We start from the raw sequence: 13,830 nt of genomic DNA on the forward strand, positions 1-13,830 counted from the left end.
TAATTAGATTTAGTTAAAACCCACTGTGTTTACTCATAGAGAAAAAAAAGGAGGTGTTTGCATTTCGGGCATCTTGGAATTTTTTGATGATTTGATGACGTAGGTCGGTACAGCGACGTTTATCCTGTCGATTTTCTTGGAAATGATGTAATTTAAGGAAAAAAGTCATTCTATAAGAAGTGCTTGAAATTATATAATGAGTGAGCGGACGTTGTTACAGTCCGTTGACTACACCAAAAAACCTTGCACTTTTTGATTGGAATCTGCCACTTTCAGAGTTCATTGGTGGTGCCTTCAGGAGTAATTCTGGAAAGGGCAACACAATGTGACCAGCGACTGGAGCAAGATGGCGGCTGTTAAAGTCCGCCATGCTTTCGGTTGCTTTAGGTCCGATTTTGATCAACTTCTTTTAAAATGAAAAGTAATTTTAAGGAGAAAAATTTTATTCCTCATCAATTTTCCTGGTGGCTTGAAAGGTTTTTTCTAAATTGGGAAAAACTAAAAGTTTTTAAATTTTTGGAAATTTTAAGGTCAAATAACTTTGACAGGCGAGAAACTGGATATTTTGCATTCTCTGACGGAGCCATAGAATTGTCTGGCCTCTAGTACAGTGGCATGGCGTGAATTGCGATATATCGATTGTTATACCATGTAAACCCATGGTAAAGAATCAATTATTAAGGTGTTCGCTGCGAACTCCCTGTTTATCGATCCTTTTCCATAGATTTAAATTACCGATCAGTCGATATATCGCAAAGCACGCCACGCCACTGCTTTAGTATGATACCAAAATAATTTTCGTGCGATAATAAATAAGCTCGTGAGAGCAATTTAAATTTTGCGCGCCGCGCGCTGCGGGACTCGTTTTGGCGCCCTAGACGGCCGACGCGACCCTTCAATGAGCTGGTTTTTGGTTGCTGTGCCATCGATTTTGATCAATTTTTTTATAAGCAGATATACCTCTTCGTGAAGAATTAGCTCCTTAACCAATTTTGGCATCAACGTGATAATTTTTCAATAGAAACGAAAATTTTGTAGTTACCTAGTTAATGCCGAATAGGCGAATAATTATGAGTGTTTCGTTGTTGAAAGTAGACGTAGGAATGATAAAAAAACGTAAATCAATGCCTTGCCTCATTGAGCGGATCTGGAAAAGTACATCTAAGGCGTTTAATTTGAAACCATCATCATCCCTGCGTCACCAAAATTAGACCCGTGACAGCAATTTATTCATTTCATTCATAAAGTTCGTTGCATTCCTATCGAATATCACGGTGAAACAAAACATAAGACACAAATATCCGCGAGGCGAGATATGGCCGTCCTTATTTATGTTGAGGTGCTAAATTCAGAAATGACCTCGATTTTTTTCCATCACTCTCCAATTTGCCGGAAAAGCTAATTTTCCCAGAAAATGTGCACTTTCGGCATTTTTGGTACTCTTAGGTACCTCATGCAAAATGTAAACGTTAAATTTTTCGCTAGTACGAGAAACGTCCCTTCCGATGTACTTTGAGCCGTTTAATTCAAAAATGACCTCTACGCTTTTGCCCATTACCTCTCAGTTTCCCAGGAGAACCACTTTTACCCGGAAAAACGCGTGAATTTGACGTATTTTTATCATGCTTGCATTTTTTTACGCATTTTTTCTGGACCCGTGGAAGCTTGATTTTTCTGTATTTTGAGTCGCTGAGTCCAAATATGGCCTTAGATAATTTAGAAAAAACATTTCAGTCCACCAGGAAAATTAATAAGGAATAAAAATTTTCTCCTGAAAATTAATTTTCATTTCAAAACAAGTTGATCAAAATCGGACCTAAAGCAACCGAAAGCATGGCGGACTTTAACAGCCGCCATCTTGCTCCAGTCGCGGGTCTCAGAATGTTGCCCTTCGAGAATTACTCCTGAAGGCACCACCAATGAGCTCTGAAAGCGGCATATTCCAATCAAAAAGTGCAAGGTTTGTTGGTGTAGTCAACGGACCATAACAACGCCCGCTCTTTCACTTTCTTTGTCTGAAACTCCAGCAGGACACGCTGAACTGCAGACATCGTTCCAAAGAGTAAACTTATTCGACGGGTAGAAAATCAAAAGGAGTACAGGGTTTTTGCCATTTTTGGGTCGTAGTCAAGATCTGACGAGTTAGTGCAAGATTTTCGCTACTCATCATTCTCGGTTACATTTGTAAACAATGACTGCTAGCAATGCTACCATTCGTGTCTTGCTTGGAAAAGTAATGGAAAAACGTTATTTATGGAAGACCCCGTTCTGAGAAATTCGAGTTTCCACCTATAATGGGTCCTCTTGCTTAACTGCGACGTGATGTTAAATAAAAACTAATATCTTGTATTTCCACTATTTGTTTAGGTAAGTACTCATTAAAACCATTATTATGTGCTTGAGGCAGGGACGTTATCCATGATTAAAAATTTGACACTGTAGGTATTAAATAATACTTATATATGCTGATGAATTTGTTTGTTCATTCTGTTGATTCAGCACGAGGACGGTTCAAGAGACGAAAGGATGGGACGTCTTTCGAGACCTGCCACCTCGACATGACAGTGGATCTATGGCGAGTCAAAAATGCCTAGAGTTCACGGTTAAAATCCTCAAAGTCATTACCTACTTAGCTACTTTCGTAATTGTTCTTGTATGTGGAGTTCTCGCCAAAAGCACCGTCTTTCTCATGACATCACAGCTACGCGCCAACAGGGTCGTCCTCTACTGCAACAAAGATCTCGGTAAGTTAAGTAGGTATCCGAATTAAGTATAGTCCGTGGTGACAGGTGAGTTCAAGAAGAGGGAGAGGGCACGACCCTCTTTCGGGCAAAAAAAGAAATTGACAGAAAGAGGAAAAAACAATCAGGTAACTCCAACACGTGGTGTTGGAAGAGCACGCCTGAAGAATATATCTCTAATATGCTGCACGACACTTCACTTGCAACACGGCACACAACAGGTCGCCCATATGCAATTTTTTGGAATTCCCGGTTCCCGCGTATCACAGGACTAGTCACGTGATATTTTGACGGAACGTTTTCCCGCGTCTGCCTTTGGTGGATGCGTTTGGCCAAAAATGGATGCAGACAAACTGGATGCGGCGTACCGCATCCACAATCAAATACGCTTAAAAAATGAAGCTTCTTTTCAACCACCTGCTCTACTATTGGCTAGGGGACTGGCGGCGAAATCGGGATAAGTTTGAAATTCTAATGTAGGGCGGGAACTAAATAAAATTGCGGAAACAAAGTATTCTAGGTTGATTTTTGCCCAAATTCACTTACCCACTCATATTTTTTTAACTTTAGGTTAGCTTTGGTCCGTCGTCGCCCGATTAATTTCATTTGGAAGTAACGGTCATCTAGAACTGTAACGGCCTGTTTGAACCTGCAGAACCACCATGAGCAGAAGAAAAACTAACTTTATCTGAGATTACTTCATGTTACCGAGCAAAAGTAGGTGTATTGAAATAGGACGCAGTCCCCACTTTCTTAATATATTCGTTTTAGGCATTTAAAATACGTTTAGAGGAAGAAATGTGGAAAAATCAAGATGACAAGTTCAAATCAAATTTCCGTTTGCCGCCATGGATTCCCACCAAATTCCCACGCTCATTTATTACTCTACGCTCATTTACACACTCACACAAGCACCCAACACCCTTTTTAGGGTGTTGGGTGCTTTTAGAAATGAGCACTCCGTCTTTATGTCATTGTCTCATCCATCGCCCGCTCCAAAAGTGAGGTTAATCGATGATTGAAAAATAACACATAGGCGGCTGAATCAAAGACGTAAAGACGGAGTGCTCGTATCTAAAAGCACGGAGAAAAAGTGAAACCTGGTTTGGCGCTGGGTGCTTGTGTGAGTGTGTAAATGAGCGCGGGAATCCATGGCGGCAAACGGAAATTTGATTTGAACTTGTCCTCTTGTTTTTTCCACTTTTCTTCTTCGAAACGTATTTTAAATGCCTAAAACGAATATATTAAGAAAGTGGGGACTGCATCCTACTTCAGACACATACTTTTGCTCGGTAGCAGGCAGTAATCTAAGATAAAGTTAGTTTTTCTTCTGCTCATGGTGGTTCTGCAGATTCAAACAGGCCGTTACAGTTCTAGACGACCGTTACTCCTAGAGTCCCTTTATACTGAGAGTCAAGACAATGCGAATCCATTTCTGATTGGTTGACCGGATTTTAGGCCTTCACAGTGTCACAAACGGGAATAAAGATTACAGTTTCACCGATTGCAAAGATTATAATCTGGAATGGACCGGGGAATTACGGGTTCGGCAAGGAACAAACGGAATGAGGGAAGGAACGAAAAAAGGAATTCGAGAATGGGCCTATCAAAGATTACGAAAAACGTTCAATTTCTGTAATCTTTATTTCCGTTTGTGACTCCATGAAGGGTGTTGTCTTGACTCTCAGTATAAAGGGACTCTAGTTACTCCCAAATGATATTAATCGGTCGACGACGGACCAAAGCTAAACTAGTTAAAAAAATATGAGTGAGTAAGTGAATTTGGGCAAAAATCAACCTAGAATACTTTGTTTCCGCAATTTTATTTAGTTCCCGCCCTACATTTGAATTTCAAACTTGTCCTGATTTCGCCGCCAATCCTCTAGCCAATAGTAGAGGTGGTTGAAAATAGAGTCCCTTTATACTGAGAGTCAAGACAACACCCTTCATGGAGTCGCAAACGGGAATAAAGATTACAGAAATTGAACGTTTTTCGTAATCTTTGATCGGCCCATTCTCGAATTCCTTTCTTCGTTCCTTCCCTCATTCCGTTTGTTCCTTGCCGAACCCGTAATTCCCCGGTCCATTCCAGATTATAATCTTTGCAATCGGTGAAACTGTAATCTTTATTCCCGTTTGTGACACTGTGAAGGCCTAAAATACGGGAACCAATCAGAAATGGATTCAAATTGTCTTGACTCTCAGTATAAAGGGACTCTAGTTGAAAAGAAGCTTCATTTTTTGCTTTTAGCCCTCCGTCTCAGGGGCGGATTGGCAGGCGGGAATACCGGGAAAAATCCCGGTGGGCCGGTTGGTATTTTGGGCCGCTTTAAAATAAACTTGTATTACTACTACTTTCTTTCTTTCTTTCTTTCTTTCTTAAAACTTAACCTTCCCCCTCAACCCTTTTGTATTTTCACTGACGTAACCTTGATTTCCATGTGAACACACAGAGGTGTAAATGGCCGTAGATGCTAAAGCACCGCTTTAAAATAAACTTATCTTACTACTACTACTACTAATTTCTTTCATTTTTTCTTTTTATATCTCCATAGTCTAAAGGTATGTGGAGAAATGGGATAAAATCTTAGTGAACCGTCACTTTCTCATAAAATAGGGTGAGGCTCCACGGGCCTCCATTGTTCCACGGGGCTGCTTTATGCTCCACGGTCGCAGCCAACTTTGCAAATATTTTGTGACTCTAATTGCGTATGTTCGCGCTTAAAAATGGCTTCTTGAGGTGCTAATTTTTCCAAATTTTTCCGGGGGAGGGCCCCCGGACCCCCCTCTCTCTGTGGAGTGTCCCCCCGACCCCCATTTGGTTTGTGGGCCGGTTTGGCTGTACATTTCCCGGTGACTTTTTTCGTCCCAGTCCGCCCCTGCTCCGTCTTTATGTCTTTGGGCTGAATTCTTGAAGAATAAGTATATTTTGGGCGTTTTTCGACCCCTCCTGACATGGGATAATCGGCCGCAAATAATAGTAAGGTGAAAAATGCGAGTTTTTGCAGATATACGTGATCCTACAGATTTTTGTGAAGTCCAACAACTGATAACAGCAGTGAGTTGCGAGGGTCCTACGCGAGATAGCAGCACTAGTACCTGCTCACGAATTTTTACATTGGCTCTTACGCGAGTCCAGGGTCTCATGGTCTCATAGAACTGGTCCCTGCTATTGTACTCTATGACATAAAGTAAACAAACATCAAGGAAGATAGTTGAGGAAGATCAAGGAAGATATATGAGATATATGTATCCAGTTGAATTTTTAGTGTATTTAGTCTTTCATTATATAATCTCCAATTTCATGCCCATTGTCATGATTTTATTAGAAGTTTGTCACAGATCATTCAAGCACTGCACCTTTCCGGATTAAGATATTTCAAGTGTATGTCCTGTGACTAAGTACGTACTTTAGTGCTATGTTAGGTCACATCCACATCAAAGTGCTTGCCTTCAAGTTGCCATCCTTTCTTAATTTTGATGGTTACATACTTTACTACTTTTTACAGAATCTTGCAACCAGTTGAGGAAGCTCCTCGACAATTGACCCTCTAATATCTTTTTTATTTTAATCTCCTTCTCGTTAACAGACACCAAATGAGTCCTACGCCATATACAGACTTAGGTACATAAAATATTACTGCAGTCTGCCTGCATACCTGGAAGATTGGTTGACATTGACGTATCTTGGCATCAAAAAATTGCTCCTCTCCTTAAGTTGTTTTCCAACTGTTTGCTTTAATATATGTCGACAGCGTAAGTCCGTATCACATTTCTTGTTTGCGGTGTCTGAAAATCTCCACCTTTATGTTATTTTTCTCAAGGAGAACAAATTGACATTATTCCTTGAAGTTTATGCAGAATTTCAACTGCACAGAGAAGATAAATCACGGCAGTTTTAAAGAATTGCTGTTGAGTAGTTTTCCGTTTGAAAAATAAAGTATGACAGGAAGTCTGTGATGTCGCAAACCGAGTTGGGTGATTGCCGACTTACACCGTCAATGTTTGTTGTCCGTGCATACAGTTTTCTTTGATCTTATCAGTGAGCTAACTTTTTTTTCCATTTTATGAATTTCAATGTTTTCATTCATTTAAAATATGGTTACTTATGGTTTAAAATATGGTGCTCTGAGGGTGGGTGAGGTTTAGAGGCAAGTTTTCCCTCCTGGATCCTCGCTGCCTGAGAGTAGATAAATTTAAAGATGCTTTCATTGATTATCTGTGCCATTAGAGAGGACGTTTATAGTCATCCATAGAGAATTTGAGGACTTAAGTGGTTATAATATCTTCTTACGTTCAATGACTGAAATTGTGTGATGTAATTTTGCTCTACCATTGACTTACCTGCCAACTTCGCTATGAATATTTCTACAACCTTGTTCTAAATTTTTCCCTCAACATACTGTGAATTTTTCATTTTTTCTCTGTAATAGTAAGAAGCAATGTAACTTTTTTCCTACAAATGGTTTGTAGATTAAATTGCACAATTTTAACAGCATTGCAAACTTTGTTTGCTTTTTTTTAATGGATGAAGTCCTCAAATACTTTATCAACATCAGATTTTTTGATGAAACACCAATCAGGACCGGCCATGTTTAATGAAGTGTGGTCATATACGAAGGATCTTTTTAAAACGCCCTCTCTTTGGAATGGTTTGGGTAAGCGAATGTTGGGAAGGGGGGGGGGGGGGGGCTTATAATTTTATATTACAGAGTGAGATTTACGTTATTAAAACTTCCAGTCCTTCTGAATTGTAGCACTATGTCTAATTTAAAATCCACCTAATAGTGAGAATCTGAATTTAGAAACTCAGCAGTGACTTGTCTCTTCAAAATGACGAACACACCCTAGAAGATTCTCTGGAACAAAATTTTAAGTAAAGTTCATTGTCCAGTCTGATAATTATCACCACCTTCCTAGGTGTCAAAGTTGAGTTAATGAATTTCTTTTTCTGTTTCAGGTCGTGATAAACAATTTGTTGCAAGTATACCTGCAGAAGAACGTGTTGCATGGACCTGGTGTCTCCTTTTTGCATTTTTAGTCCCTGAACTAGGAACTCTATTTCGCTCTCTAAGAATATGCTTCTTTAAATCTTGGAGGCGACCTTTACTCAGGGATTTTCTTCTTGTTTTCACAATGGAGACACTTCACGTTATTGGTGTTGCCTCACTAGTCTTTTATATACTTCCTAATATGGACGTTGTCAAAGGTGCCATGCTGACTAATTGTCTCTGTTTCTTACCTGCATTGCTCAGTAAGTTTCTTCCCTTAAATTTACTTCCATGGTGACAAACATTCTAAAGTCCTAGAAAACCTAGAAAAGCCAGAAAATTTCATTATCAAATATTTATTCTGCCACCATTAGTGAAGGATGACTTGAGTGCTGTTGAATATCATGAAATAAGTGACTTGAACGCATGTTAGTGTTTTTAGTTACCTATTGAAGGTTTTGTTTTTAAATTCAGGAAAAATGTAGTTACTAAATTTCGATTTTCAAGAATGTATGATTTAGAGTCTGAAGTAACAGGATGAATGATAGAAGAATTGAAAGTATCACTACTTGATGTAAGGCTAATAGAAGATATTTTAGCAGAAGAAGAAATCTCAGGGTATACACTTATACAGGTTTGATAAAATTTTGACTTTCATGAGAATAATTTGAACTAGAATTTAAATATAATGACTGAGTCATTCATAACTTTAAAATCAAGATTTGACATTGACTTGGTGAGTTCAATGGTATAATTTGAAGGTCTAAGATTAGGGTTGGGACACATGGAAATAGTTATTGAATTAATCAGAGGATCAAGCAAAAAAGTAGAGTTGAAAGTAGTAATTTCAGATAAATTCAGAGTGTTAGAAAGATTATCTATGCTAGGCATACTGGTGATAGATTTATCTATGCTATGCCTACTAGTACTAGATGTACGTTCGCTAGAATCTTCAGACAATGAAGATTGATGCAAAGTTTTATTAAAACTAAGGGTCTCGATAAGTATTTTTACATGCGTCAAAACCACTCCTTGTAACCTCAAAAATCAAACCTAATTACATCTGTTTTTGGTCAAAAACTGCCGAAAACACCCGTCTGGTACGCTTTAATTTTCGAAATTTTCCCGGGAGAGGACCCCCGATCTCCGCATAGGAGCCCAGACCGATACCCCCCCGACCCCTTGGCATAGGGGGCGTCAAAATTTAAGCTTGCACCCCCCCCCCTACATGAAACCTAGATCCGGCCGTGGTGTTTTGTTCTCAAATCTTGAAAGTTGAACAATTTAATAGGTAATTTAAGGAGACCATGCTCTACCCACGTTTTTAATTTTTTTTAAAATTAAATCTTTGATCTGAATGTACCTAAAAGCTCAAGAAGGGCAGATCTTTTTGATTTATTCATCCCTTTCAAATCAGCATTATTAGTGAGGTGAAAACAGCCATCAACCACCAGAAAATATGAGACTCAGGGTTTATCCGAATGAGCATAATACTGTCACTTTTAAACCAGTGAGCTCTAACAAGGGGAGTCTACGAAGTGACATCCTGGGATTGGGTTCATTTTGCTTGTACATGAAGAAGAGACAAATCTAAGGTTGACGTATTTTTTTTTAGCCGCCACCTCCCAACCGTTCTCGAGATATCGATTTTTAAAGTTACGATTTTTGCACGTTTCCGCGCGGAGTTCCGGCGAGTCAACTGAGCGCCGGCAACCTGCACGAAGCGTGTTTCCTATCAGCGCTGCAGACCGGTCCGCCTTATCAACTGGTCCGTGGCCGAGTGGTAGAGTGTTCGCCTACCGTTCCATCGGTCGCGGGTTCGAGTCCCGCTTCATGCCGTAGCTTTTGGGGCACGCCGCGATGCATTTTTACAAGTTTTCTTTATTTTTATCACACACCAAGGGGTCCGCCCCCTGGCCGCTACGCGGCCCAACCCCCGGGGCGAAAAGGCCCGCTTCGCGGCAAGCGAAATCATAGAAATCGACCGTTGACGGTTACTGGGTAAATAATTTTAATTGAATGATAAAATGATGTTTCAAATAAATATTTCCCACTGCACAATATCCTTAATGACTTTTTCCTTACTCTGAATTTGCAACCGTCAACGGTCGATTTCGATGATTTCGCTTGCCGCGAAGCGGGCCTTTTCGCCCCGGGGGTTGGGCCGCGTAGCGGCCAGGGGGCGGACCCCTTGGTGTGTGATAAAAATAAAGAAAACTTGTAAAAATGCATCGCGGCGTGCCCCAAAAGCTACGGCATGAAGCGGGACTCGAACCCGCGACCGATGGAACGGTAGGCGAACACTCTACCACTCGGCCACGGACCAGTTGATAAGGCGGACCGGTCTGCAACGCTGATAGGAAACCCGCTTCGTGCAGGTTGCCGGCGCTCAGTTGACTCGCCGGAACTCCGCGCGGAAACGTGCAAAAATCGTAACTTTAAAAATCGATATCTCGAGAACGGTTGGGAGGTGGCGGCTAAAAAAAAATACGTCAACCTTAGATTTGTCTCTTCTTCATGTACAAGCAAAATGAACCCAATCCCAGGATGTCACTTCGTAGACTCCCCTTGTAAGATTTTTCACTAACCTTCTGTGGACCACTGTTTTGGTTAGTATGTATCAGAAATTTGTTTGGTATTATTATCCTTATCAACATTATTCAGATCATTGATCCACACAGTTCAGAAGTATACCAGAATTAAACTTGAGAGACTGGTTCTTAATTTTTTTAATGTGATGGTGGAAAGGAAAAGTGATTTCTGTCATCTCCTTTTTTGGCTGGATCTACGCTCTATACAATCAGATGACATGACAATATAAAATAAAAGCACATCATATTCAAAAAGCTTGTAACATGAAATCATCAAATCAAGGACTTAGCAGTGAAGGACGGAAAAAGTTAGTAAGCCCCAGCAACTTTCTCCACCATCTTTGTCCAGCCACAATCTTTAGACTTCAAACAAGTTGAAAAAGGATGTATGTAATAAAGCTTCCTCGTTAAAGTGGAAAACCTCATGCTTGTTTTTAATTGCAAATTCGTTTTGTATCCTGTATCAGTTTCAAAGAAATTCATATCACTTCGTCCTCCAGGTTTAATTTCTCGTAATACCAGAGGATGTGTGACAAGATCGGATAAATCCGAAGTTTATGCCAAAGCAGCCATGGATTTCATTGCTCTGGCCGCACAAGCCACTGGCTTTGTTCTATGGCCATTAATGGATGCTGATGCCTATTACAATATGTGGGTGATTCCTCCAACCATTTTTGCCATTTCTTGTGGCTACTGGGAAAACTACACCTCTAAATACTCAATTTTTGGTAAGTAAAACTTCATCCAGTGTGATAAATTGGTTCTGCACCCATCCCAGTTGTCACTTTCTTGCCCTTGTCGGCCAGTCTAAATGGGCAAATCAAGTATATTCGCAACTCATTAATAGATTTGCTTCACACTTGGCATCATATGGTTTTTGGAACATCAAATAAGAATTTAATGCTAATTTTTCAAAATATCCAGTCCACTTCAAAACGGGGACCCAAAAATAGTATTTTGGAGTTTTTAGCCAACGAGCGTTAAAAATTCAGCACAAAGCTGAAAATCTCAATACAGAGGAAAAAAGCTCGTTTGAGCACCAACAACTCCAACATACTGTTGTACGAGTGCATCTACCGCAATCAGTTTGTGTAAAAATAGTAGGCAACTGATATTTTTCAGTCCCCAGATGGATTCAAACTTAGTTCTAGGGTTTTTTGAAATGTAAGGTACAAATTAGACTCTAGTTTTCCATTTTCAAAATACACAATTCTCGTCAACATGGTTGCCTACTACAAGCAAAAAACTGATGTTTTTCTGAAACCAAGCTGCTATCTTGAAATGATAGAGTATTTTTAAAAAGTAGTGTCAAATTCGTATTCAACGTTTCAAGAAATCTCTGGATACCCAGTTTGAAGAAAATCAATTGGGAAGCTGGAAAAATATCCTATTTTAAAGTAGTCAGGATAATTAGATAGAAACAAATTTATCTTCAGTGTTCCAAACCTTCCCCCTCCTCCCAGGTACCATAACTGAATATTTCCATAGGTTGCAGAGAGATACTGTTTTCGGCGATTCTAAAACGATGATTGATAAAGACCCAAATTCTTTGCCAAAAATGTTCTTTTCTTGCTCTCCAATGATGCAAAGTAGGTGTTGTCAAACGGGTAAAAAGAGTGAGAATCCTCTTCAAAATTTTTAGGGCCAAAAATTAACTCCCTTTAAGGGCCAAAAAGTAACTCCCTTTGAGAGCCAACACGTAACTCCCTTCAAGGGCCAAAAAGTAACTCCCTTTGACTTAAAAACACCAACAAAGTTTCTCTTTGATACCTCAATTTGCAAAAAAGTAATCTGGATGGTGCGGGAGTTTCAAATCTCCCTGTAAAATTTTTCATCCATGGGAAAAAACTAGGTATGTACCTTTTATTCAGCTGTAATTGCAGTGAGGCAGCAAAGATCTTAAGCTTGATCTCCACAATCAAAATGGGTCAATGGTGTGACTGTTAAGTGTTAACCTCTAACCTGTAATTTTTGATCAACATAAATCAAGAACAGAGAATGGTGTAGATGTCTTTTGATACTCTGTTTGCAATTAATGTTGATCAAAATTTAAAGGCACCTCTAAATTTTTCTCACACAGCAGACACTCAACAGACACATTGACAACCCATTTTAATTGTGGAAACGAAGCTTTAGGAGGTTCTAGGACCAAAACTTTTTCTGCAAAACTCAGGTTCTCAGGAATGGTATTTTTTAAGTACTCTGCATATTTTCTCGGTTTTTTTCCACAGGATTCATGAAATCTGCATGGCGAGTGAAAGATCGTTTGAAGAGAACCCGGTATTTCCTGTACATGTTTATCTCAGTTTGGAAGATGGTGTGCTTCTTCTGTTCTATGCTCTTCATTCTCTATATTCGTGGAGAAAGTCTAAGCGGTCTCATAACACATTTCCATGCTGGCTTTAGCAACCATAAGATAAAAATTTTAGAGGTAAAATGTCTAACAATAATTATTTAAGTACTTCTCTCATGATTTTTACACCTACGTATCAAATATTTTTTTCCCAAGCATATGGAAACATTTCCGCATCAGACCAATTGTAGAAGAAAATATTTACAGAAATCCTTGCCCCAAAAACTATGGGCTAGAGGCGGTGATAGTAACAGGCTTTGCCCATTGTTTAAGGGCCAAAATACAGGCAACTGAGCTGATTTAAATGACCCAAGCTCGCCGAAGCCAATCAACCCTTCAGCAATACACCAAGCCGCTGATTTTACCTGTCGGTTTTTGCATTTGATGTGGACCTGATAACTCAATTTTAATGGTATGCTTTAATTCTATTACTCTTCCAAAAAATTGATAGTAAGTCACAAAAACTATGCAAGGGAAAGATAGATCTAGGGTTTTGAAAAAAATAATTCATCTAAAGGAATGTAAATGCTGAATGAAAGTTACAAATGCTCCAAAATTAAAGATAAGCCTCCTCCTCTTTCCTTCTGCAGGGTCAGAGTATAGTTTTACTGCTGTAAAGTTTTGTGAAAAAAACAAGAAGGGTCATTGAAAAGTTCAAAAAAGCATTTCCTAGGAAGGGAAGCTAATCAAAATCCGACTGTCAAAACTTGATATTCGAATTAACATAACAAGGCTATGCATGAAGTTGAGTTCCGCCAATCAGCAAGCGCAGTTTCCCTACTGGGCTACGTCATTAGAGCCTGCCAAAAATAACGGGTCCCATTATTAGCATTTTCATAACAGGTTTTCTTTGCCAATAGGATTAGAAAAATCTAAAAAAATTCCTAGAAGCTTAGTTCACTCTGTACTTTCAAGAAATTAGTTTTAAGAAAAATGGGCGCCACTTACTCATTTTACCATCAAAAACTCCTCAACTGATTGTTGTTTGTCAGATCTTCCTGAGTAGCATTATCAAAAAAGAGACTGTGAGTGAAGATTTTCATTTGTACAGGTACATACTAAAGAATGTCGAGGACCTTACAGATGAAGTGCAGTAACCCTATATTGAGGAGGTAACCCTAATATGAGGAGTAACCCTAGTATGCAGCCCTAGC

At 39.4% G+C, this 13,830-nt stretch overlaps 1 protein-coding gene across 7 annotated transcripts in view; it reads left to right on the forward strand.

Annotated features, from left to right (window-relative positions):
- kkv (hyaluronan synthase-like protein kkv) overlaps positions 1 to 13,830 on the forward strand; it is a 90,026-nt gene that overhangs the window by 40,418 nt on the left and 35,778 nt on the right. For 2 of the 7 annotated variants that reach the window (XM_019061453.2, XM_019061452.2), the window contains exons 3-6: positions 2,500 to 2,744; positions 7,702 to 7,995; positions 10,824 to 11,051; positions 12,555 to 12,754. In XM_019061453.2, the coding sequence (XP_018916998.1) occupies positions 2,500 to 2,744; positions 7,702 to 7,995; positions 10,824 to 11,051; positions 12,555 to 12,754 (967 nt within the window). The other 5 variants (XM_072306294.1, XM_019061455.2, XM_072306296.1 and 2 more) reach the window with 5 other exon arrangements.

The sequence above is a fragment of the Bemisia tabaci genome, chromosome 1 (genome assembly GCF_918797505.1).
Source record: "Bemisia tabaci chromosome 1, PGI_BMITA_v3".
In the NCBI taxonomy this organism is placed as follows: Eukaryota; Metazoa; Arthropoda; class Insecta; order Hemiptera; family Aleyrodidae; genus Bemisia; species Bemisia tabaci.